The sequence below is a fragment of the Polychytrium aggregatum genome (assembly GCF_025602895.1).
Source record: "Polychytrium aggregatum strain JEL109 chromosome Unknown BJ171scaffold_57, whole genome shotgun sequence".
Taxonomy (NCBI): Eukaryota; Fungi; Chytridiomycota; class Chytridiomycetes; order Polychytriales; genus Polychytrium; species Polychytrium aggregatum.
Window position 1 is genome coordinate 262,028 of NW_026516259.1, and position 19,898 is coordinate 281,925.

General features: G+C 55.6%; 8 protein-coding genes across 8 annotated transcripts; 5 read left to right on the forward strand and 3 right to left on the reverse strand.

The window, feature by feature from the left end:
• Positions 1–181: 181 nt before the first annotated feature.
• BJ171DRAFT_429443 (Sac phosphatase domain-containing protein) lies at positions 182–3,537 on the forward strand (the record flags this gene model as incomplete). The annotated part of the gene is made up of 11 exons (XM_053107875.1): positions 182–247; positions 364–568; positions 953–1,112; positions 1,232–1,458; positions 1,555–1,655; positions 1,762–1,948; positions 2,037–2,134; positions 2,267–2,400; positions 2,605–2,860; positions 3,057–3,296; positions 3,388–3,537. 11 exons carry the CDS (start codon positions 182–184, stop codon positions 3,535–3,537), a joined length of 1,824 nt encoding a protein of 607 aa, XP_052962541.1.
• BJ171DRAFT_525183 (uncharacterized protein) lies at positions 3,499–4,181 on the forward strand. Its single transcript, XM_053112644.1, has one exon. It carries the CDS (start codon positions 3,631–3,633, stop codon positions 3,877–3,879), a length of 249 nt encoding a protein of 82 aa, XP_052962542.1. The 5' UTR covers positions 3,499–3,630; the 3' UTR covers positions 3,880–4,181.
• A 1,463-nt stretch (positions 4,182–5,644) lies between these two features.
• BJ171DRAFT_251845 (domain found in IF2B/IF5-domain-containing protein) lies at positions 5,645–7,585 on the forward strand. The gene is made up of 5 exons (XM_053106698.1): positions 5,645–6,345; positions 6,505–6,650; positions 6,834–6,976; positions 7,115–7,267; positions 7,432–7,585. The coding sequence occupies exons 1-5, from the start codon at positions 5,860–5,862 to the stop codon at positions 7,455–7,457; spliced, it is 954 nt and encodes a 317-aa protein (XP_052962543.1). The 5' UTR covers positions 5,645–5,859; the 3' UTR covers positions 7,458–7,585.
• A 961-nt stretch (positions 7,586–8,546) lies between these two features.
• BJ171DRAFT_251987 (Alpha/Beta hydrolase protein) lies at positions 8,547–10,397 on the forward strand. Its single transcript, XM_053106700.1, has 8 exons — positions 8,547–8,639; positions 8,780–8,788; positions 8,961–9,052; positions 9,157–9,242; positions 9,323–9,330; positions 9,416–9,502; positions 9,582–9,905; positions 10,143–10,397. The coding sequence occupies exons 1-8, from the start codon at positions 8,622–8,624 to the stop codon at positions 10,317–10,319; spliced, it is 801 nt and encodes a 266-aa protein (XP_052962544.1). The 5' UTR covers positions 8,547–8,621; the 3' UTR covers positions 10,320–10,397.
• Positions 10,398–10,614: 217 nt separating this feature from the next.
• On the reverse strand, positions 10,615–11,734 carry BJ171DRAFT_251931 (uncharacterized protein). Its single transcript, XM_053106699.1, has 5 exons — positions 11,690–11,734; positions 11,511–11,563; positions 11,250–11,325; positions 10,989–11,066; positions 10,615–10,893 (listed from the first exon to the last, which is right to left on the reverse strand). Exons 1-5 carry the CDS (start codon positions 11,703–11,705, stop codon positions 10,730–10,732), a joined length of 387 nt encoding a protein of 128 aa, XP_052962545.1. The 5' UTR covers positions 11,706–11,734; the 3' UTR covers positions 10,615–10,729.
• A 164-nt stretch (positions 11,735–11,898) lies between these two features.
• On the forward strand, positions 11,899–13,190 carry BJ171DRAFT_525188 (uncharacterized protein). The gene is made up of 5 exons (XM_053112645.1): positions 11,899–12,093; positions 12,168–12,258; positions 12,412–12,476; positions 12,594–12,724; positions 12,979–13,190. The coding sequence occupies exons 1-5, from the start codon at positions 12,063–12,065 to the stop codon at positions 13,027–13,029; spliced, it is 369 nt and encodes a 122-aa protein (XP_052962546.1). The 5' UTR covers positions 11,899–12,062; the 3' UTR covers positions 13,030–13,190.
• Positions 13,191–13,321: 131 nt separating this feature from the next.
• On the reverse strand, positions 13,322–15,773 carry BJ171DRAFT_525190 (mitochondrial carrier domain-containing protein). Its single transcript, XM_053112646.1, has 7 exons — positions 15,544–15,773; positions 15,352–15,360; positions 14,878–15,210; positions 14,708–14,758; positions 14,432–14,597; positions 14,049–14,221; positions 13,322–13,905 (listed from the first exon to the last, which is right to left on the reverse strand). Exons 1-7 carry the CDS (start codon positions 15,667–15,669, stop codon positions 13,780–13,782), a joined length of 984 nt encoding a protein of 327 aa, XP_052962547.1. The 5' UTR covers positions 15,670–15,773; the 3' UTR covers positions 13,322–13,779.
• Positions 15,774–17,344, reverse strand: BJ171DRAFT_525197 (SprT-like family-domain-containing protein). Its single transcript, XM_053112647.1, has 5 exons — positions 17,118–17,344; positions 16,992–17,023; positions 16,735–16,863; positions 16,495–16,573; positions 15,774–16,344 (listed from the first exon to the last, which is right to left on the reverse strand). Exons 1-5 carry the CDS (start codon positions 17,243–17,245, stop codon positions 15,921–15,923), a joined length of 792 nt encoding a protein of 263 aa, XP_052962548.1. The 5' UTR covers positions 17,246–17,344; the 3' UTR covers positions 15,774–15,920.
• Between the last annotated feature and the right edge of the window lie 2,554 nt (positions 17,345–19,898).

The window sequence follows — 19,898 nt, forward strand, 5'->3', positions numbered from 1 at the left end:
TCATGTCGTCCTGAGGTGGGCCCAGAGCATCAATCCATCGGGCCCGAGGCCGGCAGCTGGCATTCGCTTCGGATCCTGGTAGCCCTCGTCTCGGATGCCGCCCAACCACAGACTTCCTGCATATTCCCGTCTCGACTCACTTGCTTGTGTCCGTCCTCCGGGGGCTTTTCGCCTCCACTCCATGCACTGTCGTTCTACTCGCAACATTTCTCGCCACAGCAAGTTTACTCTCTATGAAACCAAAGCCGTAAGTGTCTCGCTTTTGTCTCTGTTGCAGGACAACAATGCGACCTGCAACCTGCAACCCATCCGGCGGCCCGCCCCTGTGATAAACTAACTGACGCTGCCGGCACTCTCGTCCAGCGGTTCTATATGGTTGGCTCCAACCAGGCCGACGACCATTTCCGGGTTCTCAAGATCGACCGAACCATTCCGACCGAGCTCAACATCACCGAGGATGATTATGTGTATTCGAAGCAGGAAATCCGCGAACTGCTGACAATGATCGAGGAAGGCAACAAAGTATCGGGCGGTTTGCACCGAGTGTCGTCATTTTTCGGGATCGTAGGTGCGTTTCGTCGGCTTGGCGATGCGTACGTCCAGAGCAACACCGATTCGAACAGGACGCTGTCCGATTTGTCTGGTGGGGCGGCGGGCTCCTTGGTTGGGCTGAGGAGGAACAAATCACGACAGACATCAGCACGGACGAAGCATGCCAGGCGTGGTGCAGACATACTAGCGACATGGACTTGTTACATACCGCAAGGCGATGCAGCGCAGCGAGCGAGCGTTGACGCAATGTGCATCCTGCTGTCGCTCAAGCCGCCAAAGCTGCGTTTGGCCGAAGGAAAACGGCATTCACCAGCGCTTTGAATTTTCCGCTTCTCACTTTTTCTATCCGCTATGGCTTTCCTGGCTTACCTGCATTGGTCTCTGCTCCATCCATCATCAGGATTCGTCAAGTTCCTTGAGGGCTACTACATCATCCTTATCACCAAGCGGAGCGCCGTCGCACTGCTGGGCGGCCATTACGTTTACCACATCGACGATACGCTGCTGATCAGCGTGCCAGGACCGGGATCGAAATACGACCGCAAGCCCGACGAGTCGAGGTCGGTGCTTATATGACTGTGCAGCAGTGTGCGACTTTGTTCCCAAGTGCTTGTCGAGCGACTTCTTGAATCAAATAGGCCGTAACCCGCTGCGATTTTGTCGGCTTTGAATACCCCAGATACCTCCAGATCTTTGGGCAGGTCGATCTCAGCAAGAACTTTTACTTCAGCTACACGTACGACATCACTCAATGTCTGCAAAACAACTTGGCTCGGCCGCCAGGTCGGTCCAACTTCTCTCCCAACGAGATGTTTGTATGGAACAAGTACTTGCTCGAGAATGGATTCAAATCCTTGACTTCGGACTGGTCGCTTCCGATCATCCATGGCTTCGTGGATCAATCAAGTACGGCGTGTGCAGGCTGACATGATTCCGGTCCACACTTGCATCGCCACGTGTCGTCAAACAAGTCTTCCCAAGCTAACCCGTTGGCTGTCATAGGAATCAGCGTCTACGGACACAATATCTTCGTCACCTTGATTGCCAGACGGTCGCGCTACTTTGCTGGGGCGCGATTTCTCAAGCGGGGCGTCAATGACAAGGTAGTCCGAGAAGAGATGATTCGTACGAGCGACTTGGGCAACGGGTCATTTGCAGCCAAGCCCATGTACTGACCGGCTGCATATCCCGTCGATCAAACGACAATAGGGCTATGTCGCCAACGATGTTGAAACCGAGCAGATTGTACACGATGCCACCACGACCTCGTTCTATCGCCCGACTGGACGATCGGGACGAAAGCCGGCATATACTTCCTTTGTCCAGCATCGCGGCTCGATTCCACTTTCGTGGTCCCAGCTTGTTTCCAACATGCAGCCCAAGCCCCCGATCAGCTGTAAGATTATTGCCACGTCGCCATTTGCGCTGATGTAGCACCAAGCATCGAGCAGATCACCGCTTACCCATCCTGGTTCTCTTTCTAGTGGACTGGATCGATCCCTTCTTTCACATGGCCGCACTCCACTTTGACAACATGTTCAAGCGCTATGGATGTCCAATCATTGTGCTCAATCTCATCAAGGTAGGGTTGATGCGAAGCAGCGGTTGAGGTGTGAGCTAGTCAGGGGAAGCTTGCCAGAAGGAAAATCCGTGCAATCGGCAAGGGCGCGGATTGAGCAGTGCTGATACGTGTATAATGGGGCCCCGCTTGTAGGCCAAAGAAAAAACACCTCGAGAATCTGTGCTGCTGGAGGAGTTTTCGCAGTCCATCGCCTACCTGAACCAGTTCCTGCCAGCGGACAAAAAGATTCGATATATACCGTGGGACATGGCGAACGCATCAAAGAGGTATGCAGCAGTACTGCTGGGTTGCCCACCCAATGCCGCTGGGCTCCACCCAATGTCGGCCGACGAGAAAGCGTGGCTTGCATGGGCTCCGGGTCTATCCTTGGCAAAGCGCACCTGCGCAGAGATGTTTTCCCTGGCAACTGTGCAGTTGGTGGTTCTGGCAACTGGTTGGTGCGCAAGGTCTGATTGAGTTTCCACCATCAGCAACGCGGAAGACGTCATAGGAGTGTTGGAAGATCTGGCTGAGGAAGTACTGGCCACGACTGGATTCTTCCACAGTGGCCCCGAGCCCTACACCAACGCTCTGAAGCGGGCAAAGTCGCACGGAGATCCCAACCAAAAGGTCAATCGGATCCTGGGTCGTTGCCAGAACGGCGTTGTGCGCACCAACTGCATCGATTGTCTGGATCGAACAAATGCCGCGCAGTTTGTGATTGGCAAATGTGCCCTCGGGTATCAGGTGGGTCCAGGCCTCTTGGCAATGGTTTGAACCCATTCGGCGATAGCACGGTCGAGAGCAAGCCATATTTGGATCCAACAAGTAGCAAGCGCTAGAGTGGGCATTTATCAGTGGGGCAGTGCCGCTGTAACTCGCGCTCAGTGCCAGCAGGAGTAGTCGCCTGACTCGCCATCGGCATCATCACTCCTTCTTGCAGCTTCATGCCCTTGGGGTCTTATCCCATCCTTCAGTGCCTTTTGACTCCGACGCCATCAATTTGCTGAATGCCATGTACCACGATCACGGCGACACAATAGCTTTGCAGTACGGCGGCTCACATCTGGTCAACACCATGGAGACATACCGCAAGATCAGTCCCCTGACAAGTCACTCGCGAGACATGATCGAGAGCATTCGCAGATACTACAGCAACTCTTTCACAGATGCCGAGAAGCAGGTGGGTTGATTATGGCCGTTTCTTTGTCAGGGCAGGGTTGTTTCGTGATGCTGTGGCAATACTCTGTCTCTAATGCGGCTGAGGCATCCAGGACGCTATGAATTTATTCATCGGCAACTATGTGGCTGATCCCTCAAAGCCCATGCTCTGGGAGATGAACAATGACTTTTATCTGCATAACGAGGATCCACGGCGTCGAACGCCGACCATCAGGTTTGCATCGCTGTCGGCGGAAGGTTAGACACAGCGCCATTCGCAGTCATGTTCGGGGTTTGCTTGCCTATTTTCTTCTAATACGTTCATTTGTCGCTCTCATTCGTTGCCCAGCTATACGATGTGGTGGACACGGGAGCATCTCAACGAGCACAAAGCAGTCACCTTCTCGCGGTCTGGTGGCGACCGATATATCTTGGACGACGGGTTTTTCGAGGACTACTATCGACCCAAGGTGTATACCTCGTTTGCGCGCCTGTTTGCCTACAATATGATCAGTACATATAGCCGCAGCGGCACCAGTGACGAGAGTTGGATCAACGCCAGTCCCTTCATGGTGCGGGCCATGCAAGGCCCCCAAAACCGGTAAGGATTGCGAAACTATTGGATGCCCGACCACGCTGATTGTAATAGGCGTGTCTTGACTACACGAGGCACTGCTGCATGATACGCCATCTAACTCAGTCCGAGTCCCATGTTTCGCGTGTATGATCGGATGATCTTTTCTCAATCCTGCTGCGGCTTGTGATGAATGGCGCGACTGTAATCTAATGGCACGGTTGTCTCGGTTCGGTTGTCCCTACCCCCTTTCCCCTTCTTCTCTGTGCACTCGTTTGTGTCTACCCCTTTCTCTACTCCTGTTTTGATAGGGTCATGATCTACAATCTGAACATTGGTGGAGTGCGTCGTTGGCTCAACCCCGCAAACAAACCTGTGGAGGATACGAGCGACTTTGACCGCTCAGAGCCCACTCCCGAGACCGCCCACGAAGCCGAGGTGCAGACCGCGAATCGCGACACTAACGAGCCAGCAACCGATGATTTGGTGCCTCCGTGGTATACGGCCGGTTTGGCGACCAAGCTATTGGAGCCCGAAGTGCCAGCAAACGAAATGAAAGAATACAAGCGGTAAGAAGCTTTAGCGACCCTGTTTCCTTGTCTGCACAAGAAAGATGCGTCGATTTTACCGAGAAAATATGCTGTGGGCCGGATGCGGCCTGTTCAGTTGCCGGAGCTACTAATAAGTCGTTGGTGTGCAGGTATGTCAACAACTTCAAGCCCTCGGCAATCACTCTCTCGGCCGGAAACGTCATGATGCTGCTGCGACAGTCAGCGCTACTACCTGCGGGCACGGCCGCGAGTGCTCCAAGCCAAGTGTTTGTGGATCCACATGCCTCGTCGCATCCAGACTACCAAGTGTTCCAGAGCTTTTTGGAGAAGAATGGCGAGGATCCACACCTCTCAAGCGCCTCTACCTCGGACCAGCATCTCTACCAGACGTACGCTACGACCTTGGGCAAGTGGAGCTACTACATCGGCCCTCCCTCCTCCAAGAGCAGACAGCAGCAGGACCTGTCCCGCCAAAAGTCATATTCCCAGTGGCTCGAAAAGGGGCGGTTTGTTGGCACGCGGCCGCCAAAGAGCCACAAGCCCCTCCACATGTAAACCTGTCGCCTGCCTGAGCCGCGAGACTTGGAGATGGCAGATTGTCTTGGCGGGTGCATGCACGGTACCGGCAAGGACCGCAGAAAGCGCAGACGCCATACACTGTATTCAGAAATAAGCCGAGACCTGCCCCCATTTCCATGTTGATGGCGTCGTCTGTGAAAGCCAGCACCCATGTTTCTTGTGGCCGCTGCGCCGCTGTGACGTCACCGCTGCTGCGCGCCGGCCCGCGCAGCCGCACTCGATCCGCGTCCGCCGCCGGATCGATCCGCGAGGCTCAAAAAAAAATTTGCTGTGGGTGGCCGAGCCACGGAGCGGACACACCGGACACCCGTCTCTGGTCTGCATCTCCCGCCACCACCCCATCACCATGCCCAAGAAGATCGTCGAGGACGACATTGTCGTCGAGAACATCGAGGACGGCGAGGCCGCCAACAAAGAAGAGCCTGTCGAGGACGCCGGAGCCGTAAGCATCGTCCCCGAGGCAGCCACTGCAGCAGCGGGCTTTTGGGCGAGAGACCCTCCAAAACGGAACAGCAATCACAGGGCACAAGTCCGGCGGTGGGAGGCCATGGCCCGAGCAGGACAAGCTTGCGGGACGGATGCGAGGATTCCCGGAAAAAATCAAGCACTATGATATACGGAGACCTCCCCCTGGAGCTGCAGTGCATCGGCGCCCTGCTTTGAGCCCCTGCCGCAAATAGATCTGTCTGAAGCTGAAGCCTTCGATGATCTGCAGCCCGCTGTCCTGCCGTCGATGTCGCGATCGACGGAGGCTGGGAAGTAGCCGGGGGGGGGGGCGGATCACACTCGGCCTGGTTCTCGAATCATTCCAGATCACCAACCGCGGCGCAGATGCGGGCACGGCCACGAGGGCAATGCTTCTGATCTAGCGAGTCAGCTTGATGCTGTGGTATGTCGCTGAGCTTTCACCTCTTGCTCTGCAGGGTCTCTTCGATGGCCTGAAGAAGAAGAAGAAGAAGAAGAAGGCGCCTGCCTTTGACGACATTGCTGTGGAGGAGGCTCCTGCTGAACCCGAGCCTGAGCCCGAGCCTGAGGTCCAGCCTGAAGCTGCTGAGCCGGTTGCCGATGAGGACGGCGCTGCTCTGTTTGCGGACCTGAAGAAGAAGAAGAAGAAGAAGAAGGTTGTGCTCGAGGGCGACGAAGAGGCTGCTCCTGTCGAAGAGGCCCCTGCTGAGGAGGCCCTGGACTTTGGCGAGAAGAAGAAGAAGAAGAGCAAGCGACCGAACTTGGCCGAGTTTGAGGCCTCACTCAAGGCGGACGAGGAGGAGGGTGCCGTTGATGTCGATGGAAACGATGAGTCCACCGGCGGCGCGGGTCAAGGCCAAGATGCTTGGCTCGGCTCGAATCGCGACTACACCTACCAGGAGGTAATGGCGATGCGCTTGCTTAGCAGGGCTGCCGAGACCGTAGGGACAGGGCAGCTTGCCCACGGACAACGATCCTTTTCAATCCAACTTTACCGCAGTTCGACTATATAGCCCGAACACATCCCGACTGACAAATCCTTCCTCCCGCCCGCCTACCAGCTCCTCACCCGCGTCTTTGCCATCCTGAGGCAAAACAACCCCGAACTGGCGGGCGAGAAGCGCAAGTACACCATCGCTCCTCCCCAGGTGTTCCGCGAAGGCTCAAAGAAGTCCGTCTTTGCCAACATCACCGACATCTGCAGAAGGTAACCTGGTCGCTCACCCAGTCCGAGCCATCTGCACAAGCAACCTGGCGTCAATCTGCCGATCCCAGCGCTCGATAGTGTCGATCCCTTGGGCCTGGATCGTCGCGTGTATGCTCGAACAGCCCTCTGCACCCTGGCACTACGCGCACTAACCGCATGACTGTTATCTCCACCTCGCTGCAGAATGCACCGTCAGCCCGATCACGTTATCCAGTACTTCCTTTCTGAACTCGGTACCACTGGCTCCGTCGACGGCAGCCAGCGGCTCGTGATCAAGGGTCGCTTCCAGCAGAAGCAGATCGAGAATGTGCTGAAGCGCTATATCAGTAAGTCGACGGGCACCGCTCACGCCATGTCACATTGTCTCGTTGCTGCATTGTTGTGTCGACCCGAGCCTTGAGCCTCTTTGTTCGGCTGATCTTGACTGTGCCATTAATTTACCCACTGCAACTTGTTCTACACAGTGGAATATGTTACCTGCAAGACCTGCAAATCCCAAGATACCATTCTGATCAAGGAAAACCGCTTGTTCTTTGTCCAGTGTGAATCTTGTGGATGCAGACGATCTGTTGCCGCCATCAAGGCTGGTTTCAAGGCCCAGACTGAGAAGAGAGCTGGTTCGTATCTGTCACCGAATCGTGTGGCTGCCTTGACTTTGCTATGGCTTTCCTATGGCGTTGCTTTGGTTGCCGCGCATTCTCCTCGGGCTACCAATGTGTGTGGAGCCAGGCTGTTGCTGTTTCGTGTCACTAACTCTCTTTGATCATGCTTTGACACACAGCCCAGCGAGCTGCTGCCGGTGTTTGAAGGATTATGGGAGGCAAACCGTCGAGGGCGCTTCTTTAGCGATGAGGCTGTTCAGATTGCTGTGCTTGTTGCTGTGCTTGTTGCGACATGTTGCTTTTCGCTGATTTTGTTACAGCGCTTTTTGAAACACATTGATCACTCCTGCAAAACACTCTCTGTCCATTGCGCTTGAACACATTCAAGACATGCTTTCCGGGATCAGGCACATGGATTCGCGGTTAGGCTAGGAGGCGCGTGCATACAGCTTCCCTCCCCCTTAATGCTCTTCGTAGGCCGCAGCGAGTGACCAACGACAACATGGCGCCCACGTCTCAAAGCAATATGAGCACATCCTCGATGATGGGTCTATTGGTGGGATTCTGGGGCTCGGGGTGAGCACCAACTGGCTGTTGTGTCGTCGAGGACCCTGGCGGTGCTGGTGAACGTGCACAGACTGCGGATGGGGGGCAGCCGCAGAGTCACCGGCAGGTGTCGTATGGGCAATGCATGGATCGAGGATGTCTTTGCATCCAAAGGAGTGTCACATGCCGGGCTCAAGACAGGCCGGAAAAACACGTGGTCGCTCGGTCTGGCTTCTTCGTCCATCAACCACACCGTCCCTGTCGCTCGTTGCCTCCGTCCAGACACCATCATGGTCATTACCGACTACGCCGTGGTCGCCAAGACCAGATCGAGCGAGCCCATCAGGCTCTACTACGAACTGCATGGAACCGGGCCCACCAAAGCTATTCTCATGTGAGTTGCTCTCTATTCCCCCCCGCGACATTATTTCTTCGTTAGTTTCGCAACCTTTCGATATGCATATGTGGGATCCGCAGTGTCTGGCATCGCTCGGTGAGCCTGTTGCCGGGGGGGGGCACGCTAGTCTCTGCTCTTTCAATCTTCATATGCTGCCACCAGCCGAGACCGCTCGTTTCTGCTGGGCCCGCCCATGCTCTGCAATCGTCCCCATTCCCGCTTCTCAACTCGTTCCCACTGACGACTCTGTACCTCCCCCTCCCTGCAGAATGGGTAGGAACAAATCTCTTTTTCGTTGCCGCCACTTCGTATAGGATGGGTGCTGAGCTGGTCTGTCGATTAACGCAGCACACGCCGCCTCTGATATGCTGACAACTGCACTCGTTCGATGATGATCCAACATCACCCTGGCCACCAGGCCTCAATATGACGTGCGATTCTTGGGTAAGCCAAGGACGCCGCTTGCCAGACGTTTGCAAAACCATGGACTCCCAGTGCTCTTCGCCTTGACAGAGAGCGCCAACAGTCCGCGTCGATCGTATCTAACCCTCCATTGCATCTGGCACCATATATTGCTGGCCCAGGACAACCAGGTGGGAGAGGCTCGGTGCGCGGCGATGATGAGAAGGACGGTGCTCGCCACGAGGGCCACGGAATACCATCGGCCAGCGGGGACTTGAATTGCGGCTGCCGAATCAAGCCCGCGATCGACTGCAGTGTTGCGTTGGTCTTCTGACCTTGCATGCCACAATCGCCCCCCTTCAGTCGAGGTTCTTCGACTCTCACCCCGACTATCAATGCTGTGTCTTCGATAACCGCGGAGTTGGAAGATCGTCAACGCCGTCTTGCCGCTATACGTACGAACCAAGGCTCTTGCAGTTCGCTCTGTCTGCTGATGCCGCCTGTTGATGGGCGACTTTGTTGGGAATTGTTTCCTGAGCAGTCATCTATGCATTTGCAGGACCTCGGATATGGCCAAGGATGTCTACGAGCTTCTGATTTGGCTCGGATGGAAGAGTGACATCCATTTGGTTGGAATTTCCATGGGTGCGTACTCAACGGTCAGCACATGTCTCGCTTTCAGCTTGGGTGGTGTCCTAATCCAGACTATATTTGCTCCCGCTCAGGTGGCATGGTAAACCCAGTCGACGCAACAATACCGCTCGTGACTCGGATACTCATCATGGACAATTGATTCACATTCGATGCGACTATTCCAGATTTCCTTGGAGCTGGCGCACTTTTCCCCTGAGATGTTCACATCTCTCACGCTCGTCTCCACCACTGCGGGATTGACGATACCTCCGGTAAACGCCAGCCCAGCTGTCGAGCTGCCCACCGCCGACAATGTATCTAAACCGCCACTCGCCTGCCTTCTTGATTCAGGTCACTGCCATGATCGAAATTCCGCGCCTGCTTGTCATCAAGGACAGAGGAGAGAGGTTACAGCGAGTCCTTCGGCTGATCTTTCCGCAGTCGGTGCTCGAGGCACCTCCGCCAGCACACAGTTCGCCTGAATACAAGAACATGTTCGAGTACATGTTCGAGACGAGCCGCCGGAAGGCAGAAGCCTATCCTCCCCAGAATCCAATTGGCGCCTTGGCACAGCTTTCTGCTGTCATGACCCACCATGTCAGCTCGACGCGCCTGAAGCAGATCGGCGACGCCATGAAAGGGCGCATCCAGATCGTCACCGGGACATGGGACCAGGTACGGACGGATCTGGGTTTGCATCGGAGCGCAGTCTCGAGGCTCTTGGTGGTCGGAAGTGTTCGGGTGGTAGCCCAAATACCATCTTGCTGTATCGTGCAGCCAGTTCACCATCGTGCAGCCCGTTCACCATTGGTGCAGCAGCGCCCATGGTCGATTCTATCGTGAGCAATCCAGGCTGCCGGTCACCTCCCACTAATCTCATATCGCCCATCGCAACACTTGGTGTGGTACCAGCTCGTCCGACCGTCAAACTCGACCTATCTTTCTAAGCAGCTCTCGTGTACGATGCACGTTTACGAGGGCGGCGGCCATGCCCTGCCTTCGGAGCGGCCTGCTTGGTTCAACGACCTGCTCGTGTCTCATTTCGGCCAATGCGCACGCTTGGTGCAGAGCATGGACTCTGCTCTGTGACCCAAAAGCCCCGACCTCTCCGACTCGCTATGCTCAGGGGCCAGCCGAGGCTATCCCATCCGCTTTTATCCATCGTAGTTTCCGGCTACTGCCTTGTTCCAAAGATGCACGGTCGCAACTTTGGGAATTCCGGACAGAGCTCTTGAATGACGGTGTTTACAGGGCACTGTGCCGCCTGTAGCTATGACAATGTTCCGTTAGTCCTGAACAGCTATGTGGCGTACATGTCTTCCTGAGATGATTGAATGAATAATGTCGATATATGATTGCAAACAACATGGCATGTACTTGTTGCACGGACATATCCGAAACAGCCCAAAAAATGCAACTGGAGCTTGAGCCAAAGCGAAGGGATCCAGGATTCGTGCTTGGATGCTGCTCCTCCCCCGGTTGCATGAAAAAGAGCCATTTCACGAGTGGTCGATGATGCCGTAGAGATCTTTGGCCTGCATGCCCTTCAGATCAAACCCTTTGATCCTCTTGGTTGAGCCTCGCTCCAGCTGTTCCAGATCTGCCGTGTGCGATTTGATACTGTCCCGCAGCGACTCGATTTCCTTGGTCAGCGTCTCGCCGTCTGCATTGATCAATGATCATTGTAAATGCTGCAGACAGGACGACGAGCCCGATAGGATGCTCACGAGGACCAAGCAGCTACCGAGATCAACGTACCTTTGGCGATGAGTCCTTTGGCTGTGTCTTGCTCCATCTTCATGAAGATGCCTCCCATATTATACCACACTCGCTGGTCTATGCGGAGACGCAAGATGAGTCAAGTAAATGGGCCGCTCGCACGGGAATCGGTCCGATCGATATGCTGATGTGTATCAGAGACAGATTGATGGTGTCCTCGCTCGCCGACTGCAGCTGTAGATGCGTTTGGACACTCGAAAGCATCGCTCAGCTGCCAGCTAAACAGCATCCTCACTCCACCTGGCTCAAACTGCTTCTTGCGAAAGCATCCAAGGGCTTCTCTATTTGAGTTCCGCCTCCGGTCGAGATCCAGTATCTATGTGTGGGACATGCCGGAGACCAATAGGGGCCATATACTGCTTTAGAAGCTCGTCTTTGACATTGAGTCTCGGCCAGAAAGACTGTGATCGGCATGGCCCTGCTCTTTCGCGGACAGGGAGCGTCGGTCCAAGGTTTGAGGATCCTCCAACGGTAGATGCTTGTTGATCATTGGCCACATACCAGCTGCTTCTCGGTCAGGATATCCTCGGCAATCCGCTCCCGCTCAGCTTGCGCTGGAGATGGATGGTTGATATCGAAAAAGAGCGAGTCGAGTTTAGCAGACCACCTAACAAACGATGGCAGCGACCGCTTCCACAACTGTATGCGCATTCGGCTGCGGCCTGCGCTGCCTCGCCCACCTTTCACAAAATCCATCTTGTGCAGCTCGGTTTTGGGCAGAGTCGCTCTGGTCGGTTCGGTTTGGAGACATTTGCGAGAGAACAACAGCGGCACACGTGATGCCTGGCGCTGGACTCTGGTGGCGCAGTGCCAAGTGACCTCCACATGACCGAGAAGACATCCGTCCAGCCGCCGCCTCTCGCCCATGCCGAGCCCAGATCAGTCTCTGTTGTTGGCATCGTCACGACCAGCATCGTCACGACCAGCACCGAGGCCGCAGTCCTCCCGAATCCACACCGCAACACCAGCAACAGCAGCAGCACCAAGCGCCAGACGCCACAGCGCTGTTTGCAAATCACATCGGCGACAGATCACCCAGAAACACCCGCCAAGATGGCTATGGCAGCAAAGTCCCGGACAAATGGTATGTCGTCCTCACCATCAAGCTCGGCAGCATGGGTCATTTCTAACGATGTGACGACGGCATATGCTTTGCAGTCCGTCTCCCCCCCGAAGTCAACCGGGTTCTCTTTATCCGGAATCTGCCTTTCAAAATCACGGCCGAGGAGATGTACGATCTCTTTGGAAAGTGAGTTAAGCCCACCGGGTGTCTCAAAGCTCACGTCCTCTGGATCTAGTTGTACCGATCTGGCCCAGCCAATCGGTGTGCGTCTTGGCAACGATGCTTGCATCCATGGACGAACCGATATCGGGCTGATCCGCTCTCATACCGCCTCTTCAGATATGGCCCTATCCGACAAATTCGGGTAGGAAATGCTCCAGATACCAAGGGCACGGCCTTTGTCGGTAAGCGCGACAGGAGTGGAGGATCCGATCCTGTCATGCCAGATGCTTGCTCGCCATGGCATTCGGCAGCTACAGCACCACTGCTGGACCTCCTACTTACCATCTGCGCACGACCAGTATACGAGGACATCTTTGATGCCAAGGCCGCTTGCGATCACCTGAGTGGATTCAACATCATGAACAGATACCTGATCGTCCTCTACTACCAACCCAACAAGGCGACAAAAAAGAAGGATCTCGACAAGCGGGTCAGTGTCGATGCCTCGATCGATGCGGTGCTCCTGCAGAGAGCATTGGATTTCTGCTAGGGCGATGCCTGCTCGGTCCGCTAACAATTCTTTCGTCGACTTTTCATTCGCCTGGTCGGGCTTGTATATAATTGCGGTGCCAACTGCACTCTCGCTGGACTGCTGCTGGACTGCTGCTGGACTGCTGCTGGACTGCTGCTGGACTGCTGCTGGACTGCTGCTGGAATATCGCACACCCTTTTCGGTTATTGCAGGAGGAGGATCTGGAAAATCTGAAGCGCAAGTACGGAGTCGACGACGAATGAGCCTTTGTGGACTTTGGAAGCATCGCCTTCGAGCAGCTCTCACAGCGACGGCCGTGCGTTGATGCCATCACTTAGGTTGGAGACCCGACCGGCACGGCTACTCTCTTACAGCCAATCCAATAAAAAGCAGGTTTTGGCCGTTGGTGACTGATATCACTCAACACATCGCGCGCTGGGTATGATCATTCAGTGATGCGTTTCTGGATCTGAATCGGGGACACTGTCTCACTCCGATGGCTCCCCGCAAGCAAAAGGCACCACCCAGGAGACGGCGATTCAAGCGACTCGAGAAGGCCGAGCATCTTGATATCGAGAAACCATGGAGCTGTCCAGGTGGTCGAGCGAATGCACCACACAGAGTGATTGCCAACCAGGACGGGAAACAATCGCATGGCTTGCTCACATTGCACACATGAGCGACCCAAAATGCAACTTCTGACAGACAGAGCGAGACAATCCGTCTATCTGCTGAAATCAGGAGCCATGCATAGCGGTGTTGGGTGCGCCGGACAGACTGCGGATACATGGAATTCGGAGGGAAACGACCATTTTCCTCGACAACGGAATAAAGCTCGGTGTGCGAATCACATGCGGGGGAGCGGTGGCTTGCGATAAGCTTATTTGTATAATCGCCTAGTCTACCGCACACCAGTGGGCTGTCCAGCAGGAGCGCTTTGAGATGCGGATAATGCCAACAGATCGACATGCTGGGTTGCATACGTCGATGTGAATGCGGGGATCCGGCGGACGCTACGTATACAACTTGCGACCAATCTTGACAAGTTCTTCGTACAGGGTCCATGTGATTGCAGCGCTGCAAGCCTTTCGCACGAGTCGCGGACTCAGGCCTGAGAAAAGTCCAAGTAGCCCTTCCTCCTATCGAAGGGCAGCGTGGGGGAGTGAGCCGGCGCCTGCTTGTTATCGACTTCTCGCCAAACCCGCAAACGCTCTTGGTTGCGTCTATTCAGCCGATCATTCTCGGTGAGACCGATACAATCAGTGTTCCCATCGATACTAACCTTCATGATGAGTGCGATGCTTTGGGTCGTGGATTTGTACAGATGCGGCTTGATCTGCATCCGCGTTTTGATGACATCGAACGGCTGGGTGAGAAGCGTGGCGACGATGCTACTTGACGTCGCAGACGTAAAGTTGATCGAAACCGACTCTTGCAGGAACGGCAAGCGAGCAGCTAGCGGATGTGCATCCAGTCAAGCATGCGTCATGGTGAGCCAACAGTCCCTGAGTGCACAGGCAGAAGCGTGGATCAAGAGGCGGACAGCACATTCCAGTGCCCCCCCCCTGTGCGTCTTGGACGGATCAGCGATATCGGGCTTCGAATGAACTGAGCAAGCCCGGAGCCATCCAACGAATCCGATGCAATCGATGGGTCACTACCCACCTTTCAACATCGCCTTGCTGTTTTCATAAAAGAGGAGATAGAGGCCAGCATAGGGTGCATCGCGTAGGGCTGTCGCCGTGAAGCCGTTGAAGAGCCCGCGGATGCCTTCCGTCTTGCGAATTGAAGTGAATGCCTCCCATAGGCTCTTGTAATTGTAGAGATCGCTCTGGTTCGCAGAAAGGCAGGGGTGTTGAAATCAAAGCTCGCTTGAAATCAAAACTCGCCAGAATCGACTCCAGCAACCAACTTCCAGCATTTGACAAGCACACGACTGACCTCGTATCTCGACTTGACGACCGAGACCGGCATCATCACCAACCCGATGGACTGGATGGCCATTAGCAAAGACACAGACCGAGCAACGTTCGTGGAGGTCAGATTTGTTCAGCGCAAACGCCCCCCCCCTGACGGCTGCAGACATCAAGGAAAAGTAATTCACATACTACCCTAGTCAAGGCACCAGAAACCATGTTGATGGTACCGTCGTTCATGGTGATGCCCATCAATCGATCTTCCTGAAATCCGTGCTTCAATAGCTTGCGGACCTCGGTCAGCGAGGTCATATAAATGGCGCTGCCTGGAGCCGCCCGGAGCATGGTCGCCAGCGTTCCTCTCCATAGGGTCCACACAGACTCTTGAACCACTATCTGTCTGGCTTTCGAGAAGATGGCAACGGAATATAGCCGGTTCAACGAGAACCACGGACGGTGGAGCGTTGATGTCGTCGATCCCGAAACCGATGATGCGGAGGGGTGGGGCTGGCGCTCTTGCTGCAGCCTCTGTGCACAGAGCCGGCCAGGACAGCGTCGGGATGTCAGGATCATGCACGATGCAAGGGCGCTTTACAGGCAGCCAATGCGATCGATCTCGATGCTGGGATGAATCCAGTCGAGTGTGAGCGAACGATGACCGCTACTCACGGTTTTGACCTCAGGCAGCCGATAATAATTGGGTCGAGCGATGGTGGCGATAGCGGTTGACGGCGATCGAGCGTGGCGGATGATAAAGGACGGTGAGGATATGCCTGAGACGACAGTGGGCGGACCAGGAGGGGCCACCGCCCTGGTTCGTTCGAGGCTGCGGGATTGACCGAGCAAGACGAGAACACTTACAACATCCAGCGGCTGGAGTACCAGACAGCTCACCAGGCCTGCTATGCCGCCGGCAAAGAAGTGGATGTGCGGCTCGGTCGGGCGCTTGGTCGAGGCCGAGGCCGAGATATGGACGGTTGTCGCCATTGGCAAAGATGATGGGGAGAAGAGCGCAGATCCCGGCCAGGCGAGACACCGCCGGGCAAAACGCACCTTCTGGATTTCCAATCGTGGGTCGCAGAGCCATCCGCGACCCCAACGAGGAAGTGTTTCGCCCTGGATCGCACGAACCTGCTCGTCACGATGACCACCACGGCCGCGATGAGGCGGATGGAGCCTCTCACACAAATCGTACCCAGATAGGACGACCAGCGACCTCGAAAGTGAGGGATACTGTTTTACTTTGCGGATGCTTTGAAGTAGTCGTCCAGCGTGGCCTGCACGCTCGCTTTTCCGCTCTGACTGTCGCTCTCGCGGGCGTCGTCGACTTTGCGCCTCTTGCCTCCTGGTGCTAGCCCGCAACCCGGGTCGTCCTGGGAGTCGGCGTAAGGCGATGCTGACGTTTTCACCAGCGACATTCGGTCTCCGGTGGCAGGTTTCCGACGAGATGTGGGCCGCGCAGGCTTGTTCGTATCCTCGGGCCCCGAGATTTTGCTGTACTCGCCTCCGCAGGACATTTGGTGATCCGCCCACCATCGGTCTGCCGGCTGGGGCGGTCGGTTCATCGCTCGACGGACGATTCCAAAGTACGGTGGTTGGTTCTGGCAGGGGCCGTTGCATTTCCAAACATGCACACGATAGTGATCGACTTCGTCGTGAAAGCTGCGATGAATTGGGAGGTGGACAGTACCCGCGAGTCGGGTCAGAATCTGCAAAGCAGCAGCAGGCGGAGCGATATTCAACGAAGAGGCGCAACAGATACCCAGAGGCAAGAGCCACTCGTCGGTCGATACAGCGAGATTGTCGTCCTACCTGTGGTACACAGTAATGTTGGTGAGCTGGCTGTCATTGATGCGGTTTGCCTGCTTCATGAACTGCGGTCCATGTCCATCTTTGTGAGAGCGATGACGTTTCGTTAGCAACATCGGTGTCTGGCGTGTGCATCCTAGCGACGGCTAGGGTTCGGCAATGAAAGCAACGGAGGACTCCGGCCGATCGTGAATGGCCAGGAAGTTATCCGAGTCAATAGAAGGATACCCTGCCGCTGCGTACCATGATCGTCGTTGTTCTCCGTGACAAACAGGTAGGCATGGATCATTTCGTGCAGCAGCGTGTCGATTCGGTCTGATTTGGATCGAAACTTGAGCAGCGGTTCGCTCAACCGGATCTTACAGTATCCGCCTTTAAAGAGCCACGCACATGGCGAAGCAGTCAGCGACAATATGAGATTATCAGGGAGGCAAAGTCATCAGGTCCGTTGCAGCGTGCGTAGCTCATCCAGACAGATTGGTCAAGAGCGCAGAGCTGACCTCGAAAGTAGGAGCACATCCCTGCGCACAGGCTGCCAAGGAGTCGGGGCAACTGAGAAGTTAAAAGGCTCCGTAGAGATGCTCCCAGCCATGTCAAAGCCCGAGGGTGCAACATATTCGACCTACGTCATTTTGGGGCTCCAGCCAACCTCGACTGCGTCCAGTGCGTTGCCGAAACATGCCGAGTTGAAGTACAGGAACATTTCGTGCAGATCGGGGTTGGGGTCGTCGGAGAGGTGGAAGGGCGAAGCCATCTTGCCTCGAGTGATGCGCAGGTGAGGGAGATGCCACGGGGGGCTGGGGGATGGCACCGAAGAGATCGCTTTCGTTCTTGCTCAACACCCGATGACGATGTTCGTGGATGCTGGCCAAGACATCCATGAGAACCGGATCAACCAAAGCGAGAGAGCCGAGAGAGAGCCGAGAAGGTGCCGAGAAGGTGCCGAGAGAGAGGGTGACACTGCCAAGCCACACATGGCATCGCCGCATGTCCATTCGGCCCCTCCGACAGCTTGTCCTTCATCTCACCCGTTCGACATTCGATTTGCTGCTGTCACAACAAAGGCGCTCACGATGGGCGAAGGTGGGTGATGCTGTCGTTGCCGATCAGTGACTTCCTTCACCGACTAATTTGCGGTTTGCCTGGGCCGAATGACTCGAACCCTCCTTGGCCATCTGCTGCCTCTGCCTCTCTTGTTGCTCCAGTTGCTACTGCCACCCCTGTTTCGGCCCTCACTCATACTGCCACCGAGCGAGAATACAACCGTCCTGTCCGGAACCCACGATGGAAATGCGTCAACGGCTTCCGAATCCACGACATCTTCATCAGGTTTGTTGGTGGCGATTGTTGTTGCCGATGATCCATTCACATCCATTCACATCCATCTCATCGATATTGCATCTATCCAGCTATCGTGCCGCAACAGAGAAATACACCGCGATTGATCTCCACTCGGCTCTCAGTGTTGGCCGTGTCGGCGAGCAGCACCCCTCCCATGTCTACCTGGATGTCCGCTGTCTCGAGAGCGGACTGAGCTGGGAGGATGGCTTCATGAACGGCCTGGCCAACTCCAAGGTCATTGTGCTCCTCCTTTCCGAGGCTGGACTCGAGAGAACCAAGACTGCTGGCACCTGCCCAGACAATCAATTCCTCGAGGTGAGTGTCGTCGATCCAGTCCAGCACCACCATCACCATCCACTCGCCATCTACTCACCAATGATCCTGTCCCAGATCGAACTGGCTCTGAAGCAGATGAAGGAGACCCAGAACACCCGCTCGCCCGTCCAGATCCTGCCGATCCTCATCAAGTCCAAGGAGATTATCAACGGCACCAAGTACATCAAGGACTGGTTCCCCAACACGAACGACTTTCCCAATGCCATCCACTGCCACAGAGCCAGTCCCTCCAAACTCGGCCAGATCAGCCCTCCCCTCACCGTGCGCCAGACTCTCGAGGAGTTGCTCAAGTTGCAGGCGCTGATTGCTGCCGACGACTATGCCGTCACCAAGTGAGTGTGTCTGTGTGGCACTTGCTGATGGCATCCGTCTCATCCATCAGTTCATTGATGCAGACCATCCAGATGCTGACTCACACATCCACAGACTCGTCCCCGAGATCCGCGAGACCTGGAAGAAGACCAGCCTCGTTGCCACCGTGCCAACTTATCTCCCGACTGGATCGACTGTCCTCACTGCCAACGAGAACCACGCCCTGCGACTCCTCCTCTGTCCCATTGACTCGACCCTGGACAGGCGAGCACTCGAGAAGCTGTTTGTCGAGGGCACTCGTCAGTGGTTGTTCGACCAAACGACCGACTGGGTCTACCAGGATACCATCGACACTGTCCTGTGGGTCAATGCCGTTGCCGGTGTCGGCAAGTCTGTCGCTGCTGCCCAGATCGCCAACATCCTCACAGCCAGCAACCAACTAGTGGCGGCGCTGTTCCTCAAGTACAACGACATCCGCAAGAGCGATCCGCGAGTGGTGCTGAACACCATCGCATACGGTCTGTGCAAGTGGTATGCCCCGATCGGCCGCAAGCTGCTCGATGCTGGTCACTCTAAGGACAGTCTCGACAAGATGAACATCAACGATCTGTTCAAGGCTGTGATAGAGAGACCATTAGGGGCTCTGGGTGGCTACGAACCACAGGAAGCGATTGTGATCATGGTGGATGGACTGGACGAGTGTCATCCCCGTGACGAGATCCTCGGGTTCCTGGCCAGTGGACTGCAGCGACTGCACACGAAGCATCCGTGGCTCAAGTTACTGCTGACATCCCGTCCCGAGGACGATATCAAGGCAGCATTCGATGGAGTCCCGATCAAGACGATCGAACCCTCGAGCGAGGAGAACATCCGTGACCTCGAGGTGTTCATCCGCCACCGACTGCGAGTGTATGACACTCTCAGTGACTCGGACCGCACCGAGGCAGTCGCCATCCTGCTGGACCAGTCCAAGACATTCGTGTGGATCAACCTGATCCTCAACACCGTCGACGCAGCATCCAAGGACGGCCCAGTGACACTCGCCACGATCAAGGACATCAACGACAGCGCCGCCGATGTCGGTCAGCTGTACCACAAGACATTCGCCAAGATCCACTCGCAGTCGAGCCACCCGGCCGAGCTGGTCACGGTGGTGTCGGCGATCGCCACGGCCCAGTCGATCCTGACAACACAGATCATCGTCGATGTGTTTGGACTCGAGATCGGCGTCGTTCGCGAGTGTCTCAAGAGCCTCAGCCTGGTCCTCGATCCTGGTGCCAATGGACTGGGTCCCCGAGACAGCCAGTCCACCAACAACGAGGTCAAGTTCAACCACAAGTCGGTGGCGGACTATCTCCTCGGCGACGCATCGACTGGCCATCTGTGGCATGTGTCGACCTCGTTCCACACGGTGTTTG

What these genes read in the sequence shown, in the direction of transcription:
- BJ171DRAFT_251931 (XM_053106699.1), bottom strand. An exon ending in CAAGAAGCAGTTTGAGCCAG is followed by an intron (nt 11,067 to 11,249) that starts GTGGAGTGAGGA and finishes GTCTCCGCATAG; the next exon opens with ACCAGCGAGTGTGGTATAAT. An exon ending in CAAAGGACTCATCGCCAAAG is followed by an intron (nt 10,894 to 10,988) that starts GTACGTTGATCT and finishes TGATCAATGCAG; the next exon opens with ACGGCGAGACGCTGACCAAG.
- BJ171DRAFT_525197 (XM_053112647.1), bottom strand. Translation starts at nt 17,245, where the DNA reads ATGGCTTCGCCCTTCCACCTCTCCGACGACCCCAACCCCGATCTGCAC. An exon ending in GGCTGGAGCCCCAAAATGAC is followed by an intron (nt 17,024 to 17,117) that starts GTAGGTCGAATA and finishes ACTCCTTGGCAG; the next exon opens with CCTGTGCGCAGGGATGTGCT. An exon ending in GATGTGCTCCTACTTTCGAG is followed by an intron (nt 16,864 to 16,991) that starts GTCAGCTCTGCG and finishes GGCTCTTTAAAG; the next exon opens with GCGGATACTGTAAGATCCGG.
- BJ171DRAFT_525183 (XM_053112644.1), top strand. Translation starts at nt 3,631, where the DNA reads ATGTGGTGGACACGGGAGCATCTCAACGAGCACAAAGCAGTCACCTTC.
- BJ171DRAFT_251845 (XM_053106698.1), top strand. Translation starts at nt 5,860, where the DNA reads ATGCTGTGGTATGTCGCTGAGCTTTCACCTCTTGCTCTGCAGGGTCTC. An exon ending in GCGACTACACCTACCAGGAG is followed by an intron (nt 6,346 to 6,504) that starts GTAATGGCGATG and finishes CCCGCCTACCAG; the next exon opens with CTCCTCACCCGCGTCTTTGC. An exon ending in ATCACCGACATCTGCAGAAG is followed by an intron (nt 6,651 to 6,833) that starts GTAACCTGGTCG and finishes ACCTCGCTGCAG; the next exon opens with AATGCACCGTCAGCCCGATC.
- BJ171DRAFT_251987 (XM_053106700.1), top strand. An exon ending in ACGCCGTCTTGCCGCTATAC is followed by an intron (nt 9,053 to 9,156) that starts GTACGAACCAAG and finishes ATGCATTTGCAG; the next exon opens with GACCTCGGATATGGCCAAGG. An exon ending in TCACCGGGACATGGGACCAG is followed by an intron (nt 9,906 to 10,142) that starts GTACGGACGGAT and finishes GTGTGGTACCAG; the next exon opens with CTCGTCCGACCGTCAAACTC.
- BJ171DRAFT_525188 (XM_053112645.1), top strand. Translation starts at nt 12,063, where the DNA reads ATGGCTATGGCAGCAAAGTCCCGGACAAATG. An exon ending in AGCAAAGTCCCGGACAAATG is followed by an intron (nt 12,094 to 12,167) that starts GTATGTCGTCCT and finishes TATGCTTTGCAG; the next exon opens with TCCGTCTCCCCCCCGAAGTC. An exon ending in CAAGGGCACGGCCTTTGTCG is followed by an intron (nt 12,477 to 12,593) that starts GTAAGCGCGACA and finishes GCGCACGACCAG; the next exon opens with TATACGAGGACATCTTTGAT.
- BJ171DRAFT_525190 (XM_053112646.1), bottom strand. Translation starts at nt 15,669, where the DNA reads ATGGCGACAACCGTCCATATCTCGGCCTCGGCCTCGACCAAGCGCCCG. An exon ending in TCGTCAAGTCGAGATACGAG is followed by an intron (nt 14,598 to 14,707) that starts GTCAGTCGTGTG and finishes TCTGCGAACCAG; the next exon opens with AGCGATCTCTACAATTACAA. An exon ending in GCATCGCACTCATCATGAAG is followed by an intron (nt 13,906 to 14,048) that starts GTTAGTATCGAT and finishes GCCCTTCGATAG; the next exon opens with GAGGAAGGGCTACTTGGACT.